The following is a 24,628-nucleotide window of genomic DNA, read 5'->3' on the forward strand; positions in this document are numbered from 1 at the left end:
TTATCTACGATGCACAAAGTCTTTGCCGGCATGCCAGCTGATATTTGCTCTCTTGCATAATGACTATGTGGGCAGTCCTTAAGAGGAGGGCTGGTGATACTGCGATTTATTGTCTGAAACCCAGTATGGCGTTCACATCGCAATATCGGTTTCAGATTTTTTGAGTTGCCGATACATTGTGGCTTCCCAGCCACCACGATGTATCGGCAGTTCAAATTGATATACAGTGGTACCTCGGTTTACAAACACAATTGGTTCCAGAAGTCTGTACTTAACCTGAAGCGTACTTAACCTGAAGCGAACTTTCCCATTGAAAGTAATGGAAAGTGGATTAATCCGTTCCAGACAGGTACGCGGAGTACTTAAACTGAAAATACTCAAACCGAGGCGTGCTTAAACCGAGGTATGACTGTATCCTGTGTTTATAAATTGATCTGTTTTAGTTATATGCTATTCATTTTCTGGATCTTTGTTTCTTCCTATCATTTCTATTACAAGGTTCAACTCAAATTTTTACGTAATAGCATTTTGTTAACGCATTTATGGGTCACACAGCTATTAGATTTTGTGTGTATAAAGACTGATGATTGAGTTTATTTAAGTTTTATTACCCTCAACTTTTCTCATTTTATGTTACAAAATTGAAAGATCCATCAAAACATCAAGAAGGCAGAAAAGCCCAGAAAAACCTGTGGTAATAAGACCATTTTTTTTCCTGTAAAGCTGTGACATAATTTAGCTGGAAGGAATGCAAACAAGCACACCTTTCCTGTTAATAATTTATCTCTGGTATTTCATAGTCACCCGGTTTAAAAACAAGCCTGTTTGAAAACAAGCCTGAGGAATTCTCTCTTAATATTTGGATACAGGTGATGTGAGAAGAGAGAACAGGTGAAACCTCCCCCCCACTGACCTGCTCCACAGATCCAACTGCATGGATTCATAGCTGGTTTTAAAGGAAGGTAAGGGACCCCTGACCATTAGGTCCAGTCGTGACCGACTCTGGGGTTGCGACGCTCATCTCGTGTTACTGGCCGAGGGAGCCGGCGTACAGTTTCCAGGTCATGTGACCAGCATGACTAAGCCGCTTCTGGCGAACCAGAGCAGCACATGGAAACGCCGTTTACCTTCCCGCCAGAGCAGTACCTATTTATCTACTTGCACTTTGACATGCTTTCGAACTGCTAGGTTGGCAGGAGCCGGAACCGAGCAACGGAAGCTCACCCCGTCACGGGGATTCGAACCGCCGACCTTCTGATCGGCAAGCCCTAGGCTCTGTGGTTTAACCCACAGCGCCACCCGCCTGTAGCAAATACATGGGAAGCCCATGGTCCTCCAGACTCCGATCCCCAGCAGCCTTAGCCACCGTGGCCCATGGCTGGGAATTATGGGGTTTGCAGTCCAACAACTTTGGAAAAGACACCTTGCTATATTGAGCAATGGTTTTTCCACATTTGATTCCAACATACATGGGAATTCCTCAGAAGCTTATTTTAAAGCATTTTTGTTATGTTCTTTAGCAAAAAACAAACAAACCCCCAAACCTTCCAGAATGGCTTATTCGATCAGTAATTACAGAGTACCCGACCACAAATTCATAATCTAAAAGGCACGACACAGAAGGAAAAATGAATGGGGAGGGAGGAGGGTGGAAGCCAATTCAGACACCAGCTATCATTACAGTCACTGGTCATTTGTCCAAGGTTCCTCCATGAAAAGATACAAGCCTTCTAAAAATCGACAGCAAAACACCTTCTTTTACAACATGCAGCCATGGGGATCATTGGATCGATGGGCTTGGCACTATTTGAACACAGGCTGCATTTGAATGCTTCCACCTTCCAGATTCCTCTCACCTCTGCTTGAGCAGCAAACCGGAATTACAAACCAATTCAGCTCATGCGTAGGCAAAATAAGGCCCGGGGGCAGACTTGCCAGGACAGCAGATGCTAGTTCTGGTCATTCTTTCTGTGCACATAGGGTGACAAGGAACGTGTGTGTGTGTGTGTGTGTGTGTGTGTGTGTGTGTGTGTGTGTGTGTCTTGGAGCAGATGCTCAAAGATACTTCATGGATAGACAACTTGATGTGGAAAGGCGAGGAAGTCAGAAGAAAGCGAGGGCCTCAGCAGCCTTGGGTCCCTGCCCTTACCGATCCATTGCAGGACTCTGTCCCATTTTGGGGCATACATTCGGAATGGCATGGAAGGCACCGTGTCCCGTTGACGTATTCCCGGAACTCTCTGTAGGAGAAGGAATTGCAAAGTCAGATCAATCCAAAATTTAGGCAGCTTCCAGTTTTTCTCCTCCCGGCTTTCCTTAACTTCCTGGAACGTCGTGGATTGGCAATCCATCATCTGCCGGTGGGATTCTCATCACAGTAACTTCTACTAGGGCTGCATTTTAATTTGTTCTATAAAATTTGGTGGTGACAGATGGATGTTTCAAAAAAGAAGAAAAACAAGGAGGTGATATGCATGTTATTTTCACACCTCTTCCATGTACCCCGAAAGCACAGAATTTAGTCAGCAACACAGAACCCAACACTAAGAAAATTAGCTTTAATTTTTATTTTTTTAAAAAACCCATAGCAAGTGTCTCTAGACCTCAATGTGCCTAAACAATGTATCTTCTACATAGCACTCCCAGAGCCATTAGGTCAGTGTTTCTCAACCTTTTTTGGGCCATGGCACACTTGTTCTATGAAAAAAAATCCCGCGGCACACCAACTCTGTGCCGCCCTATATTTAGTTTAGTTTGGAGGGGAGACGTAAAGCATGCCACTGAAGAACTGCTGCACGGTAGCCAGGCGGACCCACCAGGCGCAGAGCCTGCGGAGCGAGCGGGGACACATTAGACGGCACGCACAGACCCCAGGCGGGCAGACACGGGCGCGCAGCTGCCGCCGCCTCCCTCCCAGCCACCCCAGGCAGCCGCCGCCGCTCTGGCCCGGCGAAGGGAAGCCCTGCGCAGCCTTCCCCGCCTGCCTCCTCCTCCCCAGGCGGCGGCAGCGGCGCCCTCTCTGGCCTCCGGCTGGATGCCGACTCTAAATTTTGCCGCGACGTGCGGCGACGAGAAGGGCGATTTGCATTGTCACGTGCCTGGCGGCCGCGGGTCAGCAACATAACAATGCAAATCGCCCTTCTCGTCGTGGCACACCAGCCAGCGTCTCGCGGCACAGTAGTGTGCCGCGGAACACCGGTTGAGAAACGCTGCATTAGGTTGCTCCTAATCTGAATTCTAGGCAGGCAGGGCTCCTAGTCTGCTTTCCCCATGATCACATACCCATCCAGAAGGCTGCAGTTTTTAACACATTCATTGCCACGCAGAAACCCAGTGCAGGACATACACTGAGTGCCCCCAGGTCCCCAGCAGTGCCCCTTGGAGCAGAGGGAGGAGCAACTCTGGTCTTCGTGTACTGTGGAGGAGAAGATATAGGAATGTATGCATTTGTTACCTGTTCTTTTGCTACCATCAAAGGAATGGAGGAAGACATCAATGACAAGTCATTTTATCTCTTGTTCGACTCTTGCTGGCCTCACTGTGAGCTGCCCAAGCTAACATTGCGCTGAGTAACCCTGAATTCTTATGCATTTGCTCACATACTGGTATGGAGTCCCTAAATTCTCCTATCTGCACAGGAATTTTCATAAGCCTGGCAAAGGGGCTCACATCCCTCCCACCCCACCTCAAAACACCAGATTGTTAAAAAGTGGCTCCCAGATTGGAAAAGATTGTGGGGAGGGGGCATAATAGTAATAATAATAATAATAATAATAATAATAATAATAATTTATTCATATCCCGCCCATTTGGCTGGGTTTCCCCAGCCACTCTGGGCGGCTTCCAACAAAATATTTAAAGTACTGTACAATAAAACATCAAACATTAAAAACTTCCTTAAACAGGGCTGCCTTCAGGTGTCTTCTAAAAGTCAGATAGCTGTTTATCTCCCTGACATCTGATGGAAGGGCATTCCAAAAGGCGGGCACCACTACCGAGAAGGCCCTCTGCCTGGTTCCCTGTAACTATAGGAGGTGCCACACACTTACTACACTTGGGGTTGTTGTCATTCTGGAACAAGGTCTGCCGAGGGTTCTTGAAGATGGCTTCCCAAGGAATGTTCCGGATGAAGCAAAGGTTGGGGTTGTGGTGAATCAGGACCATTCCGCTGCTGATCTCTTGCAGCGAACGCAGGCCGAAGGAGGAGATATTGAGATTTTGCAACGTTAGAGAATAGACTCCGCTGCCAAAAGAAAAGAAAAAACAGGCTCCCCAATCAGGAAGAAGAGAAGAAGCCCTAAAAGAGCCATCTTATTTGTCTATCCCTGCCGTGCTGAAGTAGATATTGACTAGCCAAGTGAGGGACTCATTTAACATCCTGTCTTGTTTTGTTGCATTTCAAATATAACTTCAAATATAATTTCAGGAACTTCAGTTAGTATGAAGGGTGTAGGTTTTAATCTAAGCCATTTCTGCCTCAATCCTGGAAGGGTGCTTACTTGTAAAGGGCTCGTCCCCGGATCACTTGAAGGTTCTGGAAAGGGTTTAAGTCCACGAGAGACTCCGGCCAGGATTCAATATAGAGGAAGCCTGTGAAAAACACAAAGTTAGGACCATTCAGCAGAGGATGAGGGCACCTAATTTATTTATCAGTTGTATATCCCACTTTTCCTCCAAGGAGCTCAAGGTGGCATTCGTAGTTTTCTTCCTCCCCATTTTATCCTTGCAACAACCCTGTGAGGTAGGTCAGGCTGAGAGGCTGTGACTGGGTCCAATGTGAGCTTCGTGGCTGAGTAGGGATTTGAACCCTGGTCTCCCAGGTCCTAGTCTGACACTCTAACCACAGAATCACACTGGCTCCCTTAATTATGCTACTCTATAACAACGAAGAACCCCTTTGCCTGGGACTTGGAGGCAGGGCGGAGGGGGCCATGGCTACCTATAAATAAAATTCTTACGTACCTGTTAGATCCTTCAGGTTCCCAAAGACTTTAAGCTGCTTGGGATCAAGGGGCGGAGTATCAGAGGCAGGATCCCTAGACAGAAAGGAAGGAAACTGCATTGGTGGGAAACGAAATCAACAGACACACTTCACTTTCTCTTGCTATTCTTACTGTAACTTGAGTGACAGGTACTTTCATTTTGGTTCTATTCAGTTGGTGAAAATGTGGCCAAAATATTTTACACACCGCATGCTATTCTCAGTGGAATCACCTCAGCATTTCTTACAAGGAAACTCTGCTGTGGACAAAAGCCAGCCCTGGTGCTTCCTATAGATTTGATTTTAGAAATATAAAATTATAACAATAAAACCATAGAGATCCACATTTACAGATTCCTCCGAATCTCTGGACTTCCCACCTTCTCCTCCATGGGTCCTATTATCAAACCATTTCTACAGCCTATTTTCCAATATTCTATATTTAATACAACTCCATTGTCTCCCTAGTACTTGCTACCTTACGAGTGTTATTGCAATCCTGCTAATGCTTTCATCTGTTTACTGTGGTCTCCAAGATAAATTATAATTTTCCCCCATTCTTTGTTAAAGTTTTGGTCTTCTTGGTTCCTGAGCTTTCCGGTCAGTTTTGGCATTTCAGCATAGCCCAACAGTTTTATTTGCCATTTTTCTCTGGTAGGGACTTTATCTTCTTTCCATCTCCAGCCCTGGTGCTTCCGAGATTACTTGTTCCTAATACCAGAAGACCTTCACACCTTTGATTTCCATGGCCACCATTTTTCTCATATAACCCAGAGGGGTCAGCAAACTTTTTCAGCAGGGGGCCGGTCCACTGTCCCTCAGACCTTGTGGGGGGCCGGACTATATTTTGAAAAAAATATGAACGAATTCCTATGCCCCACAAATAACCCAGAGATGCATTTCAAATAAAAGGACACATTCTACTCATGTGAAAACACCAGGCAGGCCCCACAAATAACCCAGAGATGCATTTTAAATAAAAGGACACATTCTACTCATGTAAAAACATGCTGATTCCTGGACCATCCGCAGGCCAGAGTGAAAAGGCGATTGGGCCGCATCCAGCCCCCGGGCCTTAGTTTGGGAACCCTGCCCCAGAAGCCTAAATCGTTCCAACTTCCTCCACTTCTTTCCTTTTTTTATAAACACTCCCATAGCCCTTCCAAAGCTAAAACCTCACACGGCACAATTACAAGGATGTCTTGAGCAAACTGATGCTACACCCTTTACACCGAAAGCTCACCGTTACTCACCCTGCAAAAGTCTCTGGCAGAAAGGCTAGGCTGCCGAAGATCTTGGTGCAGCCAGCAAAGTGGTGGATGTTGGAGGCATTGACGGCACGGACCCCTTTCAGGAAATCCATCCCCAAACCGTAGCAGACTGAGAGACGAGGGGGGTAGGGGGGGTAAGGGAAAGTGGGAGGGTGGCAGGGGAGAGAATGTGCATATGAGTCTACAAACGTCATCACAACAATGATGCAGAGCAGACAATGGGAACAACACAGAACCTTTGGGCTAAAGGGGCGAGAGAAAGGTTAACTCAAGTCCTCCTTGGGTGTTGAATGCACCAGTTGCAACCCCTAATGGCCAAGGAAGAGCCATGAACCCAAATATCAGGGCGACTTGCCTGCTGAATATCTACAAATGTGATTTCTGAAACTGCTGCAAAGCTGGAGATCAAAGCCAGGGGGGCGTCAAGGATAGGGTCAGAATACTCAGGAGGTAGAATAAGTTAAAACCAAAACTTGGAAGAGAGCACAAATCGGTTTCAACATTTGCAACTGTCTGCATAAACAAGCCTTTCGCCTTCCTGGTTTTGCACTGGCCAGGGATGATGAGAGTGGCAGTCCAAGATATCTGGAGGACACCGAAGTGGGGAAAGCTGCCATAAGCCCTCTCTACAATAGTGGCCATTTCTACAGTCAATAGGAACGAGAGACAGGAAACAAAGTAGTATAGCATCCCGTACCTGCATCCCCATATATATCCCTCCCCCTCCCAATTGAGACCCCCGTGCCAAATATCTCCATGCGATGAAGGAGGGCATGCCCTATGAGTGTTGCCGGTACCCCAGGTTCTCCCACATGTATGGGGGGCGTACACAATGTGATGCCAAGACTGATGCATCATGGGAAAAGACACGAGTCTTCCTGGAAACGGGTGTTTCTCCCTCCACTGGCCAACTCCCAGCTCTTACCTTTGGGACACGGCTTGTTGCACTTCTCGCACTTTTGCACAGTGCCCACGCTCACCTCCTGACTGGTCTGAGGGCACACCAATGTACAGGACCCAACCTCTGCAGCCAAGTAGTTATCTGTAATTCAAAACAACGGGAAGTGAATGACAACCTGGAATCAGCATTTCTTTCTTTCTTTTTTAATTTATATATTTTAAAAAAACTGCATAAGGATGGTGCTGCAACAAGGCAGATTATAGCAATACGTACACCACCCTCTGTTCACTTGTACGCTGTTTTCCCATGGGAAAGCATGCTCAAAGCAGCTCGCAACAACAGCAAAAGACCTCCCGCTCCCAATATGTTTCTCATGTACTGCAACAACCTGATCATTAAATCCTCACCAGTATTCCATGGCCATCAGGATACACCATATCACATGGGTAGGCAAACTAAGGCCCGGGGGCCTGATCCAGCCCAATCGCCTTCTAAATCCGGCCCGTGGAAGGTCCGGGAATCAGCGTGTTTTTACCTGAGTAGAATGTGTCCTTTTATTTAAAATGCATCTCTGGGTTATTTGTGGGGCCTGCCTGGTGTTTTTACGTGAGTAGAATGTGTGCTTTTATTTAAAAACACCATCTCTGGGTTATTTGTGGGGCATAGGAGTTCGTTCATTATTATTTTTTTCAAAATATAGTCTGGCCCCCCCACAAGGTCTGAGGGACAGTGGACTGGCCCCCTGCTGAAAAAGTTTGCTGACCCGTGCCATATCACATTCCCGTTCTGGTCCATCTCCCTCCACCCAAGTTCTTAAAAAGAATTTCAGGAAGCCATTTTGCTTCATGGAATTGGGAGGAAATAAAACCTCCATTGCAAGGATCCTTCAGAAGGGAGTTGCTGTCAGGAGCATTATGCGCAAGTGTCTTTGGGTGCATTGAATAGAATGAAAGTTTATGAGTCATGGTGGAGGGGAGACCATGTATACAAATTCAACAGGGCTTTTTTCATTTTGTTGCTATTTTTTTAATGTTTTGATATTGTTTTATAGATATGAATGCTGTCATACTTTGTGAATCCTATAATACGATTTTTTGGGGTGTAACTGTGATGTTCAGCTTATTTTTCAGTTGTTTTGGTAATTGTGTTACGTAGATGGTAATTGTTTTATTTGCAACTTGCGATTGTTTTAAGTATTCTATACGATGTATGCTGTATTTGTGATGTTATTTAATGTTAATTATGTTATTTTTATCTTTTATTTATAAACCACTTTGGGGTTTATTTGAATAAAAAGTGGCATAGAAATATAATTTTTTTAAAAAGGGGGGATTTTTCTTTATAGTGAAAGGGGGAAAACAAAGGCCAAGTTCTCATTGAGGTGACAAACCAATATCAGGATCATACCACTGCTGAATGCAGGCAGCTGTTCAAATGATTGAAAGCACCACCATTTTTTATATACAGTGGTACCTCGACATCCGAATGACTCGACTGCCGAAGGTTTTGACTTACGAAGTCGACAACCCCAAAGTCTTTTCGGCGTGCACGGTGTGTGCATGCGCAGAAGCACAAAATCGCACTTTGCACATGTGCAGAACGGGCACTTCGACAACCGAAGACCGCGACAGAACGGATCGTCTTCGTAAGTCGAGGTACCACTGTATGTGTCTGTGTGTCTACTGCTATTTTCTGTGCTGTTTTCAACCGTTTTTAAGAGGCGTTTGTTTGTTACCTTTTTCATGTTGTGTGCGGAAAGAAACTAAAAAACAAGCAACCGGCCTAGGTGCAAGGAATGTTCTGTGCGCTGGAGCACTCAGTCATGTGCCTTTGGCTCCAAGGGAGAAGTGATGGGAGGCAAAACACAGGCTTGTCTCCATAGCAATGGACTAAACAGAAGATAGGAACTATCCCAGGGCATTTTCAGTTCAAAAAATCCTGCACACATACCTGCAACCCCAATAACATATACATGCACAAAACAAAAGGGATGATAATAATAAGAGCCTTACAAGGGCATTCAGCCACACAAGTTGCTCCAAAAGTGTACCGTCCATGTGGATTGGGCAGATGCTCATAAGTGTCTGGATTGTAGTTGAAGAGAAGCGGGCAATGCAATTCGCAAATCCCACTGTGGTTGAAGTTCAGGCAGGCCTGGAGAAACAGAAAGGTGGCAAGTCCTATCTTTCTGTTTTTAAAGGCACATACACTTTGACGCGGGTGGCGCTGTGGTGTAAACCACAGAGCCTAGGGCTTGTCAATCAGAAGGTTGGCGGTTCGAATCCCCGTGATGGGGTGAGCTCCCATTGCTCGGTCCCAGCTCCTGCCAACCTAGCAGTTCGAAAGCACGTTGTCAGGGGATTGTTGCGGCTACTCTTGAGTAAAGACACGCCAGTCCGCTCTGTCTTTCAGAGTTTTATTGTGCATATTATTTACAGTGCAGAGATATCAGAAAACATGACTGCCTAGTCCAATTCAGAACCCAGCAATGGCTGCTTCCGGCTCTTTGGCCAGCATAAAAGCCTGGGCACCCCAAAGCGCCTCCCCCTAGCCCTGCGTGTGGGCACCATAGCTGCCAAGTTATCCCTTTTTTTAAGGGAAATTCCCTTATGCTGAATAGGCTTCCTCGCGAGAAAAGGGAAAACTTGGCAGCTATGGTGGGCACGCGCCTCAATTCGGGCACTGGAAAGGGCTGCGTTCCTTCTCCCGTCCTCTGGCTGCGCTGTCCTTCCCCCTCTGGCCAGCTGGGTCAGTGCCTAGGCTCTGACACGTCTGAGAGCCCCCTCTCCACCCCGCTCCATTCCTCATTCCCTCCTCCTGACCCGCTGCTAGTGCTGTCACTGGGCAAAGTGCTGGTCAGGATGACTGGGGGAGGGTCCCTGTAAGGAGTCCCCCTGACACACGTCAAAGTGCAAGTAGATAAATAGGTACCGCTCCAGCGGGAAGGTAAACGGCGTTTCCGTGTGCTGCTCTGGTTCGCCAGAAGCGGCTTTGTCATGCTGGCCACATGACCTGGAAGCTGTACGCCGGCTCCCTCGGGCAATAATGCGAGATGAGCGCCGCAACCCCAGAGTCGGTCACGACTGGACCTAATAGTCAGGGGTCCCTTTACCTTTACCTTACACTTTGAGAACTTTCCCATAGAAAGGACCCCACAGAACACTCAGGGGCCACCCTAGAAAGTGAGTCGCTCAGATCAAAAGCAACAAAGTTTCTGTGGCCCCACAAATGCTAACAAAATTCTTTGTGGCAATGAACTTCCGAAGCCGTTCTTTTCATGGTCCAAGCCTGCACCCACTTCCAAATGGGGAGAAATTCTGGGGCAGCACTACAGGGGTTCATTTCTTTTTAGGGAGGAGGGAAGCGGAGCACTGCCGCTTTATGGCGCCTTTGTAATATTTGTTTTATTTACAATGCGCAATATACACAGTATAAATGGAAGTACAGTCGTACCTTGGTAGTCGAACGCCTTAGCTGTCGAACAAATTGGGCTCCTGAACGTCGCAAACCCAGAAGCGAGTGTTCCGGTTTGCAAATGTTTTCTGTTAGCCGAACGTGTGACGCGGCTTCCGCGGCTTCTGATTGGCTGCAGGAATCTCCTCCAGCCAATCAGAAGCCATGCCTTGGTTTTCGAACCGTTTCGGGAGTCGAATGGACTCCCGGAACGGATTAAATTCGAGAACCAAGGTACGACTGTAAAAGGGGCACTCTGGCTGCAGGCAGTGGTGCCCAGTGAGCACCCCTCACACGAAGCCTGTATCCCCAATACCAGCCAGAAATTATTTCCTCAGCTAGTAGAAACCTGTCTCTGCCTCTCTCTCTCTTGATTTACACTCCATAAACAATCAATCTCTCTCTCTCTCTCTTTTACACACACACACACACACACACACACACAGTTGATTCAGATTCCTCCCCTGCAGGTGAACTGCCCATTCAAAAACAAACAATCATTTAGCCATTGACTTCCTTCATCAGCTGGCTAACACCCCACCATTGTCAGGTAAGAGGCTGACAGTAATAATAATAATAAAGTACCCCACCCATCTGACTGGGTTTCCCCAGCCACTCTGGGTGGCTTCCAGCATGAACAAAAACATAGTACAAAATTAAACATTTAAAAACTTCCCTATACAGGGCTGCCTTCAGATGTCTTCTAAAGCTAGTCAACTCCAGATCCCAACAAGCTCTGCTCACGATCACCAGATTCAACAGGAATCTGCTCCTTGCCTTTTGGGTTCCGCCAGGGCTCCACCCCTGTTTTGCTCTGGCTCTGGCTCCAACACAGGTTGGGTGTGTGAGAGAGGTAAACGTTTGTGTGTTTTTTCCTGGCAATCAGAAAACTTGACAGCGCGTTGGATAAATGAGAAACAAGAACCCCAGGGCGCGCGCGCACACACACTCACCAGGCAGTCGGAGTGTTTGGGTCCCGTGCAGCCGGCTGCACACTGCTCGTGGCAACAATCCGTTGGGTGCCTCCCCTTACACCTTGCACAGCTGCTAGCGCAGACCGTGCTTGTCACTGGCAGGGGGCAAAGAGAGAAATGGAAAAGTCATAGGCACAGAAGCTCCGCTCCTCGTCAAACGCAAGAGGGATCCTGTACCCTCTGAACTGACTGATTGCAAAAAGGGAGGTGCCAGCAGTTGCTGCTGCTGCTTGGGCTGCCACAGAAATGCCAGGTGACAGCAGGGTGAGAGGAAAATAAGGCACGCCACAGCTACACTAGGGGACAACCCAGGTCATTGCAACAGGCTAGGAAACATAGAGGGAGAAAGAGGTGCCTTTGAGAGAACAGAAAGTGGGGATGGAGTTTTGTGGGACAGGGGTGACCTAAGCAGAAGTCTAACGCCCTGAGCAAATAACAGAGGACCTCTAAAGGCTTTTCTTTAGAGCTGGCATCCCCAAACTGCGGCCCTCCAGATGTTTTGGCCTACAACTCCCATGATCCCTAGCTAACAGGACCAGTGGTTGGGGAAGATGGGAATTGTAGTCCAAAACATCTGGAGGGCCGAAGTTTGGGGATTCCTGCTTTAGAGACATGCTCAGATGTACTCTTCTCAGATGTACTCTTCACACCTCCTTCCCCAAACTGGAAAAGTGCTAACTAGGCTTTGGAAGAAGGCAGGAGGGAATCCAGGACCCTGTCAGAACCCTCACACCTCCTTCCAAAAGCCCAGCGTCTCCCTTACCCACCTTTGGAATGGCGGCGCGAGGGCTGGGGGGGGCATCAAATGTTGCCAAGGGCCGCCAAAAAGGCCTCGAGGGCCGCACGACCCACCCTGATCTACGTCAAGGCTGGAGAATCCCATAGACAGGGATTGTTGCTCCTCCCACTTTTAGTGTCGGCCTGCACACCACTGACATGTGGCCCCCGAATGATTGCATGGAAGGGAATACGGCCCTCAGGCTGGGCGAGACAAGATGGCGACCCATCCCCCATTCTACGCGCAATTTACACACTCCAGAGCTGTTAAAAGATACTGTGTAAAACCTGCACGTTTTGGTATAGCTCTTCCCCCAGATCCCAAGAACCCCGATACTCACATGTTTGACAGCTTCCTTTTCCTTCTCCCCAGCAGTGGCCATTGGGGCATATTCTTTGGCAGTCGGGGCCTGATGAGTAGGGAAAACAGACACTTTCTTAAAAGCAGGGTGGTCCTCACCAAATATTCCTGTATAATATTTGTTACAGTCGCTTTTCTCACAAAGCAAATCCAAAGCACCTTAGGTCAAAACCAACTAGGAACCTCCAATAAGAATCTAAAACACAGATAAAAGGTAGGACTTTCTGATCCTACCCATCTAAAACGGGCCACAATGCCACCCTTCAGATTACAAGCCAAGAACCCAGGTAAAGAGATAAAACTTTGCCTAAAAATGGGTCAAGATTACACCGGGTGAGAGCATTTCACAAGCCATCCTCTGAGTCTCCCATGGAAGCAGCACACAAAGAGGGGCCTCAGGTGATGATTGTAGGGTCCGGGTTGGTTCATGTGGGGTGAGACAGTCCTTGAGGTACTTGGGTCCTGAGCTGCATAATTGCTTTATAGGTCAAAACTGAGCCTGCAAACTAATGGGTGGCCAGTGTAGCCATGCCGGAACTGGCATTATATGTTCAGAGTGTCCTGCCTTGGTTGACAATCTGGCTGCTGAATTCTGCACCAGCAATCTCCAAATCACCTTCAAAGGCAGCCCCATGTACGTTGTGTTGCAGTGGTCCAATTTGGAGGTTAGAATAGGCGGAGACATGACAATCAAAGGAGTAGAAGCAGACTTCAAAGGCCTCTGGCATGTGCCAACGAAGGAAGAATGAGCAGCGAGGAATATGTGTTTGCCATGGTTTTGTGGGAGAACAAAATGCAGTAGCGGATGCAAAAATTCAGTTTCCTCTTTTGTTTTTTAAACGGTCTTTTCTAGCTCAGCCAACCCCACTATAGAAGCAGGAGCAAAAGGAGCAAACAGTAATGTAGTGGAGAGAAAGAACTGAGGATCTCAGCCTTTGTTTGTTTAAAGTTTCCAGCCCCGTTGAAATAAAAAATGACTTTATAAAGAACGTGGACACTGCCTGCTAAAACCTTAGAAGCTGGAAGCTAAGAATTCGACTCTCAAGGGTTCTGTTGATTGAAGTCTAACCCCGCAAATATATTTCCTACCCTTTCCACGGCTTGCAAGTATCAAAAAAGTTGGGTATGAGAAGCATATTTGCAGAGAGTACACACGACTCTGATTTGTTTTTTTTATTTAAAAAAATCACCTAGAATATAACAGGATAAGAAACAAGCAGAGATACAAAGCGTAATAACGTGTTCCTGGCAACTTAAATTCTAAAAATCTGGGATTTTATTTCGGTGCAGAATTCTATAACCCCAGCGCAGCCCAGCAGCCAAACAAGGTTCGCTTACAGATCCGCCGCCGGCGGCTGCTGATCTCCGTGTAGTTCTGCTGGTTGTGTTTGTGGAAAATGGCCCCCCAGTGGATGGTCTCCTGGAAGCACAGCTGGGGGTTTTCGTCTACAATCACACGGCCCTTCAAGATCTCTGAAAAGAAATCAGGGGGAGAGAAAGGGACAGTAAAGAGCAACGTATAAAGACTCGTTTTAATTTGCTTTGCTTTCTTTGCTTTCTTTATTATTTCTATGGCTTAGATTGCGGCCTACTTCCAAGTCCAGGAGGGCTTTGGGCAAAGCTGAAATAAACAAGACTCGGAACATTTCTATGGCACCCTGGGAGTGTCTGAAGGACCTTCCCTTGCATTTTTTTCCCCATTGTAATGCTTACAATAGCCCCGTATCTCGTATTACTGAGCAGGGAAGAGGGGAGGAGGTGTGGCAGATTCAAATGGGGGCACGTCTGAATTTGTAGCTCAGTTGGGTAGGCAGATTGGCTTCTTTCTGGTCCCTGCCGCCTTTTCATGCCCCTCCTTCCGTACCTGTCAAATCCAACATGCCCAGCTCCTGCAGCCCCACATCCCCACTGGGGTCGGTGTTGTTGAGGACAGCCAGGGCATACTTTTCCTCGTACAGCTGGGTCCCACGGATGATCAGGAGGCTTTCCAGCTGCAAGTGGCGCACGTGGTTCTTGGCAATCAGCACATACCCCTGGACCTCTCTGATATCCTGGAGACAGACAGACAGATAGAAAAGGTGAGGAGAAAAGAGGAGCAAGGAATCCTCCTTGCACGGCATGGTAAGCTATCCAAAGGCTACCCAGGGCGATCCATACCTGCCAAGTTGCTGTCCGAGAAATAAGGGACCGGGCCGGAAGTAGCAGACCAGAAGTAGCAGCCGCCATTTTGGAACTGGGCAGAGCAGCATCAAAAGTCACTTCTGAGCATGCTCTGCCCAGTTCCAAAATGGCCACCGCGCCAGAATAAACCGGGGGGAAACAAAAAAATCCGTTTTTCAGCTAGGAACAGCTGGAAAAACGGGGATTTCCCGGGGAATACGGGAGACTTGGCAGCTATGGGGCGATCCCCAATGAGAGGCGGAACCACCCGTCCTTACGGAGAGTCAGTGTGGTGGAGTGGTGACTCAAACCTGAGTTCCCAGTTCTGGCTGGACTACAACTCCCATCATCCCTCGCTAGCAGGACCTGGGGCCAGGAACGATGGGAGCTGTAGTCCAACAACAGCTGGGGGACCCAAGTTTGACAAACACTGGATTAGAGTGTTAGGTGAGGACCTGGCAGACCAAGGTTCAAATCCCCACTCAGCCCTGAAGCTCACAGGGTGACCTTGGCCTTATCGTCATTTGCTATCTGTCATACTAGAAGCTGCAAGGACACCCAGGCAAAAGGCTTCAGATTACAATCTCAGTAGATGGGCAGATTGCTGTGGGAGAAGGCAGTCCAACGAAACACTTTTAATATTATTATTACCTGGGATCCTGAGCCATGTAAGGGCTTTAAAAGTTACAACCAGAGTGCCAAAGACACTGAGGGTGCAAGAGATTTATCTATACATTACCTGTGCAACAAATGCTCTTAATACTTGCTGCTTTTTCGTTTTGGCGACAGAAATTTAAATATATCCAAACAAAACCCCGTGGGTTTTGCTCTGCTTTCTTTCATCGGCCACTGAGTCACCAGCACAAAAGAAGCAGAAAGCTTACTTGCAGAACAAACAGCTCCAAAAGGTACAAGCAAGAAGGCCAAGCCGCCTTCTCCAGCATTTCCTCACATTTCTGAAAAGGTCTTTTACGTTTCCGCTTATGGTATTATTGTTCGTTCGAAAACAAGCAAAAACATGAAATGGCGGGGTTCTAAAGCCCTTGTTCAAGCTCACCCCTATGAGACAACCACTATGGTTTAATAATAATAATTTTATTTATACCCCGCCCTTCCCAGTCAAGACCGGGCTCAGGGCGGCTAACAACAAGAATATCAAAGCAAGCATAAAAGAAACAATTCAATTAAAATGCAGATTAAATACAATGTTAAAATTCAATTTTAAAATTAGGAATCTACAAGTGCAACCTCATTTAAATATCTGTAGGATAAAGCCTTAGGGGAGGGGAACACCGGGGTCATACTGAGTCAGTCCAAAGGCCAAACAGAACAGCTCTGTCTTGCAGGCCCTACGAAAAGATGACAACTCCTGCTGGGCCCTAGTCTCCTGAGAGAGAGCTTTCCACCAGGTCGGGGCTAGTACTGAGAAGGCCCTGGTCCTGGTCGAGGCCAGCCTAGCCACCTTGTGACTCGGGATCTCCAATATGTTATTATTTGTGGACCGTAATGTCCCCTGCGGGGCATACCGGGAGAGGCCATAGCTGCCAAGTTATCCCTTTTTTAAAGGGATTTTCCCTTATGCTGAATAGGCTTCCTCGCGAGAAAAGGGAAAACTTGGCAGCTATGGGAGAGGCGGTCCCGTAGGTTTGCCATTTTACAGATGGAAACGGAGGCTGAAGGATTAGGTAACTTGCACACAACGAAATCACGCCAAGCAGGCGCCCAAACACAGATTCCGTGGGCCCAGGTCAAAACAGCTTTGCTGCCCAGTCAAAGCTATTCCTGCCAACTCTGCTCGTCTGCAGGTGCAATCACAGCACCTGAAGCTAGTGTGGCTTCTTTCGAGGAAATAAATGGGTGGCAGCCACGGGTGGAAACCCAGCCTTGCTTGCTTCTGGAAGCACCTTCCCCTATGTGACACTTTCACTGTGATAGGGAGAGAGAGATGCAGATTTCTATGGCACAACCTGAATCCGCTGCTGGAATGTATTTTTCAATCTCCATCAACTTTCCTTCTCTAAACACTACTTGAGAATATGAAGGGCCAGGGTGGATCAAATTGATTTAAATCACAGGTTAAATCACGGTTTAAATCACTAGTCAATAAGACTTGATTTAAATCACTCGTCAATAAGACTTGATTTAAATCATTTTTTTTACAGAAAGACTCATTCTTACTGGTATAATCTTAATATTTACAACCAGATGAAGGTTTGATTTTTTGGAATAAAATTTTCAAAGTAGTTTTTTTTTACAGTTATATCAAAAATTACTGATTTGGTTACACTGTTAGATAAATACATAGACAGATAATTATGAAATTATTGTGAGGTTTAATAAGTTAACTGTTTATATTTGGACAACTTTTCTGCTGTACTTTATTGGAAGGAGAAAAATAATCATTTCCTTAATAACAATCTAAACAATTTGTTTAACTAAAGCAGGGGTCCCCAGACTTACCGCGCGGCGGGCCGGTGCCCGCCGCGCCAACCGCGCGGTGGGCCGGAGGGCAGGGGAGTGCGCGCGCAGCGGGCCGGAGGGCGGGGGAGTGCGCGCCCGTGCGCATGCGCACACGCACACGGGCGGGGAAAAAATCGCAGAAAATCGCTTGTGCGCATGCGTATGGGCCTCCCCCGACCCGGAAGTGCACAGAAATGACCTCTTCCGGGTCGGGAGAGGCCCATACGCATGCGCACAAAGGATTTTCGGCGATTTTTTGCCAATTTTTTAGATCGTCGCTGCGCCGCGCGCCGTGAGAGCGGGCGGCGGCAGCGGGCGGCGGGGGTCGTCGCGGGCCGGATTGGAAGGCCGATTGGGCCGCATCCGGCCCGGGGGCCGTAGTTTGGGGACCCCTGAACTAAAGCAATAACATTATAGCATAAGTATCCATGTTTGTTAACTGATGTGATTAAACAATTAAAAAAACCTTAGAGTTTTAGCACATCTGAAAAACTTAAATCCTTATTTCCTGATGAATAGCCTTTGGATTGTAATGTGACCTAAATAGAAAACTATCTTTAGAAAGATTTTTCCTCCAAAAGCATTTTATTTTAAAAATCTGATTAAAAAAACAAAACACCCTGATTTAAATTTTTAAAAATCCCTTTTAAAAAAATCATTGGTTTTTATCCACCCTGTGAAGGGGAGTGTGTGCCCACCTTCCCCGTTTCTTCCTCTTCTCATTTTCATCCCGATAAAGAGAAGCTGTCTTGTGAACATGCATTTAACTTCTCCCTTCGCACCCACCTTGAGAAAGGACGTGTCCACATCTGCCGGCAGGTACGTGATCTCCAGGTTGCCTTGCACAACTTGACAGTTCTCATAGAGGTGGCGGAGGGTGGCGTGGTGGTTTTCTGGGCTGGAGGGATGCTGCAGCTTCATGTCGGTCCCTGTGCAGACTGCGGAGGAGGAGTGCAAAAAAGGGTGGAATCAAAAGAAAAGGGGGGCTTCCACACACACACCTGGGAGCATGTCTGCAATCCTAAGCTCCTTGTTATGAACACCTTTTGAAAGGCTTAGGTAAAACTAGAAGAGTCTAAGTTTCCAAATGTAAGGTAAAAGTTCCACATATATAAACCAGTGAATCAATACACATTATCATGACTGTGCATAGTCTGAAGGCACCCTTCTCATAGCATATATGCCTAATGCCTTATGCCTTGTGGCATATATCCTTCTGAAAATTGGCTGCCCAGATAAATTTGTAAACATCATTCGGCTCCTCCATGATAATATTACAGCAACTATCGCAGATAACAATGGCTCTCAAAGTGAACCATTCACAGTGGGATCAGGTGTTAAACAGGGTTGTGTTATTGCCCCAACTTCATTCATTATTCTCATTGCCATGATCCTACACTTTGTCGAAGGGAAACTCCCCACCGGAGTAGAAATCCTATATCGAACAGATGGAAAGCTCTTCAATCTGAGCAGGCTGAAAGCAAAGAGTAAGGTTACCGTAACTTCCGTCATAGAGCTTCAGTATGCTGATGACAACGTAGTGTGCGCACGCCCAGAGGATGACCTCCAAACCATCCTAAATATCTTTGCAGAAGCTTACGAAAACCTTGGCCTATCACTCAACATCCAAAAAACCAAAGTGCTGCACCAACAAGGACAAAATAACCCCTCTGCAGTGCCACAAATCCAACTCAATGGTGTAACGTTGGAAAACGTAGAACACTTCTCCTACCTAGGCAGTTATCTTTCCACAAGGGCCAACATTGATGCCGAAATCCAGCATCGCTTGAGCTCTGCAAGTGCGGCTTTCTCCCGATTGAAGTGCAGAGTGTTTGAGGACCGGGACATTCACAGGGAAACCAAAATGCTTGTTTACAAAGCTACTGTACTTCCAACCTTACTATATGCTTGTGAAACATGGACCACTTATAAACGCCATCTCCAACTCCTCGAAAGATTCCATCAACAGTGTCTCTGAAAAATTTTACACATCACTTGGGAAGACAGGCGAACTAATATCAGTGCACTGGAAGAATCAAAGATCACCAGTGTTGAAGCAATGATTCTTCAACATCAACTTCGTTGGACTGGTAATGTTGTGCGGATGCCTGATTATCATCTTCCAAAGCAACCATTCTATTCCAACCTAAAAAATGGAAAGCATAATGCTGGAGGTCAACAAAAGAGGTTGAAAGACTCTCTCAAGGCAAATCTTTAAAAATGTAGTATAAACACCGACAACTGGGAAACACTGGCCTGCGAGCGCTCCAGTTGGAGAACAGCCTTTACCAAAGGAGTCATGGGCTTTGAAGACACTCGAACTCAGGACGCAAGGGAGAAACGTGCTAAGAGGAAGGCACACTTGCCAAATCCACACCGTGATCAACTCCCGCCTGGAAACCAATGTCCCCACTGTGGAAGGACGTGTGGATACAGAATTGACCTCCACAGTCACTTTTGGACTCATTGTTAAAACCGTGTTTATGGAAGACAATCTTACTCGGCTACGAGTGATCGCCAAAGAGAGATGCCTAATCCCTTATGCCTTATGGCATATAGGCCTAATGCCTTATGGTTTATATGCCTTATAAGGCATTGAATTAGCAATGTGGAAAAGAAACAGTTCCTAGGCAGTTCCTAGCCTTCAGGTCTGCTAAAGTATGCTGGGAATCTCGGAAGCTCATGGCAGACCCAAGCCGAGTTGGATTTCAGTGCTCCATTTTCTCCTTTATGACTAGCAGAAACAGAATAGTTCTGACAAGCAAATATATGCAAACTGGATTAAAATTATGCAAATGCATTGCCTGCAGAATTCATTTGGGGGCACAAAGTATACAGAACCATGCTATTTATAGACAAGCTGCTTGGTCCTCTAGAACAAAAAACTGAAAATAAAATGATCTTTGTAAATTGAGCAGCCTTTCTGTTACAGGCCTCTGGTCTGTGGGAGGTGATAAAACTTTACGCCTGACTGGTGGGAGAAAGGGCACGTTTTAGGAAGCTAAGTTCTGTCTTTCCCTGTAAATGAGAGGCTTTTCCAGCTCTAGAGCAAAGACATATTTTTCTGGAAAGACTTCTTGGCTTTAAACAAGACATGTGTCAGGCAGAAATCCAACAGGTGACGTCCCCTACGTGGAAAAAAAATGGCATCTTTTAAATCCCTGTGCAACAGAGAGCTCAAATAGGCAGTGCTGGGCGGTGATTTCATCCACTGGTTTGAACTAAGAGGCCGTTTTATTTTGTTTTATTTTGGCTTCGGGAATCTCAGCATGCAACTCATTCCCGGAGGCTGGAATCTATCCAAGCCATTCTGAGCCAAGCAGGAACTTCTCTCATCCTTTCAGAAAGCCCGATACTTCCTGTGCCTCTCCCCCGCTGTTCACAGTTTAACCAACCACCATGCATTATTCCCCTCGTACAGCCTTTTCGCCTCAATAAAATTCCTCCCCCAGATTCCCAACACCAAAGACAACACAGCACTATCTGTTAACTACATAGAGGAAATGCTGGGCTCCCATTTCAACTTGGTAGCTCATTTCAATAACTTCCTATTGATTAATTCCACAGCCCAGCATTCTCAGTCTCTCTCTCTCTCTCTCTCTCTCTCTCTCTCTCTCTCTCTCTCTCTCTCTCTCTCTCTCTCTCTCTGTGTGTGTGTGTGTGTGTGTGCGTGAGAGAGAGAGAATTGCTGCTCCTCAGCCAAGGAGCTCTAGTTTTGACAAAACTTGCCATTTAGGAGGCGGTATGGAGGGAGCAACTGTTTCGAAGATCATCTTACTCAAGAGTCAACCGTTTGCAACGACCTTTGTTTGTGAACAAACGCATTTGGGACTAAACTGAAAAAAATAAGTTTTCCAAACCAGATAGAAATAGACGAAACAAGGCGTATAGGTTCCCCACAAACCTTGGAATAAGATAAACCAGGAGTCCGATAGGTTTTATGTAAACAATTAAAAGCAAGAGGAAGGGTTTTTAGAAGTCACACAATGGTTATAAGGGAAAAAAGGGCTCCCTTTCCCTTATGGGGTACCCAAGAGCCCATGTAGAGTCATTATTTAGGTTCTCTATCGGCATAGCTGCCAAGTTTTACCTTTTCTCGCGAGGAAGCCTATTCAGCATAAGGGAATTCCCCTTAAAAAAAGGGAGAACTATGTCTATCGGTAGGATGAATCCCAAACTGGAATTAAGATTGCCGGAAGAAATATCAACAACCTCAGATATGCTGATGACACAACCTTGATGGCAGAAAGTGAGGAGGAATTAAAGAACCTTTTAATGAGGGTGAAAGAGAAGAGCGCAAAATATGGTCTGAAGCTCAACATCAAAAAAACTAAGATCATGGCCACTGGTCCCATCACCTCCTGGCAAACAGAAGGGGAAGAAATGGAGGCAGTGAGAGATTTTACTTTCTTGGGTTTCATGATCACTGCAGATGGTGACAGCAGTCACGAAATTAAAAGACGCCTGCTTCTTGGGAGAAAAGCAATGACAAACCTAGTCAGCACATTAAAAAGCAGATACATCACCTTGCCAACAAAGGTCCATATACAGTGGTACCTCTACTTACGAATTTAATGTGTTCCGAACGCACATTCGTAAGTCAAAAAAAATTGTAAGTCAAATCCCATGGGAATGCATTGGGAGAAAAAAATTCGTAAGTAGAAGCAACCCTATCTAAAAATTCGTAAGTAGAAAAAAATCTAAACCGCATCCAAGATGGCGGACAAAGCTCCATTTGTAAGTAGAAACATTCGTAAGTAGAGGTACCACTGTAGTAAAGTTAAAGCTATGGTTTTCCCAGTAGTGATGTATGGAAGCGAGAGTTGGACCACAAAGAAGGCTGATCGCCGAAGAATTGATGCTTTTGAATTACCTATGGTGCTGGAGAAGACTCTTAAGAGTCCCATGGACTGCAAGAAGATCAAACCTGTCCATTCTGAAGGAAATTTTCCTGTGCTGTTTCAGACATGTGGTTTATATCAGAAGGCAGCCCTGTTTAGGGAAGCTTTTAATATTTCAGGAATTAGTGTATTTTAATGTTTTGTTGGAAGCCGCCCAGAGTGATACAGGGTGGGGTATAAATGATAAATTTATTATTATTATTATGTCGGAGAACCAGCCGACTCTTATTATTATTATTATTGTATGTGTTTGCCTGGTACATTTATGAACATTTATTTTATATCTTAGACCAGACATGGGCAACCTTGGCTCTCCAGATGTTTTGGAACTACAACTCCCATGATCCCTGACCACTGGCCCTGTTAGCTAGGGATCATGGGAGTTGTAGTTCTACAACATCTGGAAAGCCAAGGTTGCCTATGCCTGTCTTTGACCTTATAATTCTCATAACACAACGAATGCCGAGTACATGCTTCCTTGATAGCAAAAAACACCCTAACATGTTAGCAAAAGAAATTAATTTTTGACACAACAACCAGACTAGCATACCCGTAAGAAGCAACATACTATGCAACATCCAGCTCGCTATAAACAGTTCCCCCATCATCCCCATTTGTCAGGCTGGCTTTATTCCAGCGCAGGGGGCGACACAGTCCCCCCCACTGGGGACTGCTGGCCACACTCCTATGTGCTATTCAAAGGCCCTATGTGGTCCCCGGGCCTCTTCCCAGCCTCTGAGAAGGGGAGAGGCCATGCACTAACCCAGGGGGTGGGGAAACTTTCCCACCACAAAAGCCACATTCCCCCATGGGTCATCTTATGGGGGCCTCGGCTGGAGAGAGAGAGACAGACAAAGAGAGCCTCCCTTGCTATAAGCAACACCCAAGAAGATGCAGCAGTGAAGTCGGGGGAAAACTAGTACGGCATCAAGATGCGGGTGATATCATACATTTTGTACGACCAGACATTACTATGTGCGATGAGGTGGTGGGAAACTGTGGCTTGCATGCAGCAGCAGCAGCAGCAGACATACATACATTTAAATGTGCTTTTCTTTCTCCGTGTGAGATTTTTAAAAAATCATAGATTAATACAGAAACAGGATAGAATCGATTTATGGGTTAGCACAGGCAGAGATGATACAGAATGGAAATAGAACGATTTGCCCATCCCTACTCAGAGGCAGGTAGCTGTCAAAATTCAAAGGCGGCCTGCAGAGGAAGATGTTTTAATCTAAACTGCTTCCTCCAAATGGAGAAAGAGAAGCCCCCCACCCCAACAGAGAACTCCCATGCGCAGTCGATCCTAGCGAGGTTCCCCACTATTCCCCTAAACTAGGGTAAGCAGGGAGCATACCCTCCAACTCCCGGATTGCAAAATCCGGGATCAGCGGCGGCGCGGCACCGGAAGTCGCTTCTACGCATGCCCAGACATGCGTAGAAGCGACTTCCGGTGCCAGGCTGCCCGTGTCTGCACGGCTGGGAACCAGAAATCGCTTCTATGCATCAGCCGGGAGCCGGGACATGGCCACCGGCAGGAGCTTTACGGGATATTTACGGGATATCATCAATTTGGGATAACAGCGGGAAACGGTAACAAAATACGGGGGTTTCCCGCAAAAAACGGGAGACTTGGCAGCTATGGCAGAGAGGGAGATACAGCTGCATCATTATTGTATTTTAATACTTCTGTTGGAAGCCGACCAGAGGCTGGGGAAACCCAGCCAGATGGGCGGGGTATAAATAATAAATTGTTGTTGTTGCTGTTGTTTATTTATTAATTTATTTTATTTTTATTTATTTATTTATTTAACAGCAAAGCGATGGGACGTTCACCTGCACAAATCCTACTGAAATATGCAGATCCAGTTCATTTTCACTAGGCTTGCGCAGGAGAAATGTGCTGGCAGATTGTACCTCATCTTATCCAGTGTGCATTCGGATTGCCCATCTCAATCTTAAAGGTAAAGGTAAAGGTAAAGGTAAAGGGACCCCTGACCATATGTCCAGTCGTGACCGACTCTGGAGTTGCGCGCTCATCTCGCATTATTGGCCGAGGGAGCCAGCGTATAGCTTCCGGTCATGTGGCCAGCATGACAAAGCCGCTTCTGGCAAACCAGAGCAGCACATGGAAACGCCGTTTACCTTCCCGCTGTAGCGGTTCCTATTTATCTACTTGCATTTTGACGTGCTTTCGAACTGCTAGGTTGGCAGGAGCTGGGACCGAGCAACGGGAGCTCACCCCGTCACAGGGATTCGAACCGCTGACCTTCTGATCAGAAAGCCCTAGGCTCAGTGGTTTAACCACAGCGCCACCTGGGTCCCTATCTCAATCTTAGTCCCGGTTAATCTAAATTAAGACTTTTCAGAATCTTCTCTCATAAGTACC

General features: G+C 46.5%; 1 protein-coding gene across 1 annotated transcript in view; it reads right to left on the minus strand.

Moving 5' to 3' along the window:
- ERBB2 (erb-b2 receptor tyrosine kinase 2) overlaps positions 1-24,628 on the minus strand; it is a 60,564-nt gene that overhangs the window by 22,403 nt on the left and 13,533 nt on the right. Inside the window, exons 2-14 of the mRNA XM_035134300.3 lie at positions 18,125-18,276; positions 14,583-14,769; positions 14,057-14,191; positions 12,699-12,767; positions 11,560-11,675; positions 9,166-9,307; positions 7,178-7,294; positions 6,235-6,361; positions 4,963-5,036; positions 4,500-4,590; positions 4,050-4,243; positions 3,283-3,415; positions 2,150-2,240 (exon numbers count right to left, since the gene is read on the minus strand). Coding sequence (XP_034990191.3) covers positions 2,150-2,240; positions 3,283-3,415; positions 4,050-4,243; positions 4,500-4,590; positions 4,963-5,036; positions 6,235-6,361; positions 7,178-7,294; positions 9,166-9,307; positions 11,560-11,675; positions 12,699-12,767; positions 14,057-14,191; positions 14,583-14,769; positions 18,125-18,276 — 1,628 coding nt within the window. The remainder of the gene's footprint in view (positions 1-2,149; positions 2,241-3,282; positions 3,416-4,049; positions 4,244-4,499; positions 4,591-4,962; positions 5,037-6,234; positions 6,362-7,177; positions 7,295-9,165; positions 9,308-11,559; positions 11,676-12,698; positions 12,768-14,056; positions 14,192-14,582; positions 14,770-18,124; positions 18,277-24,628) is intronic.

Source organism: Zootoca vivipara, chromosome 12 (genome assembly GCF_965207765.1).
Source record: "Zootoca vivipara chromosome 12, rZooViv2.hap1.1, whole genome shotgun sequence".
NCBI lineage: Eukaryota > Metazoa > Chordata > Lepidosauria > Squamata > Lacertidae > Zootoca > Zootoca vivipara.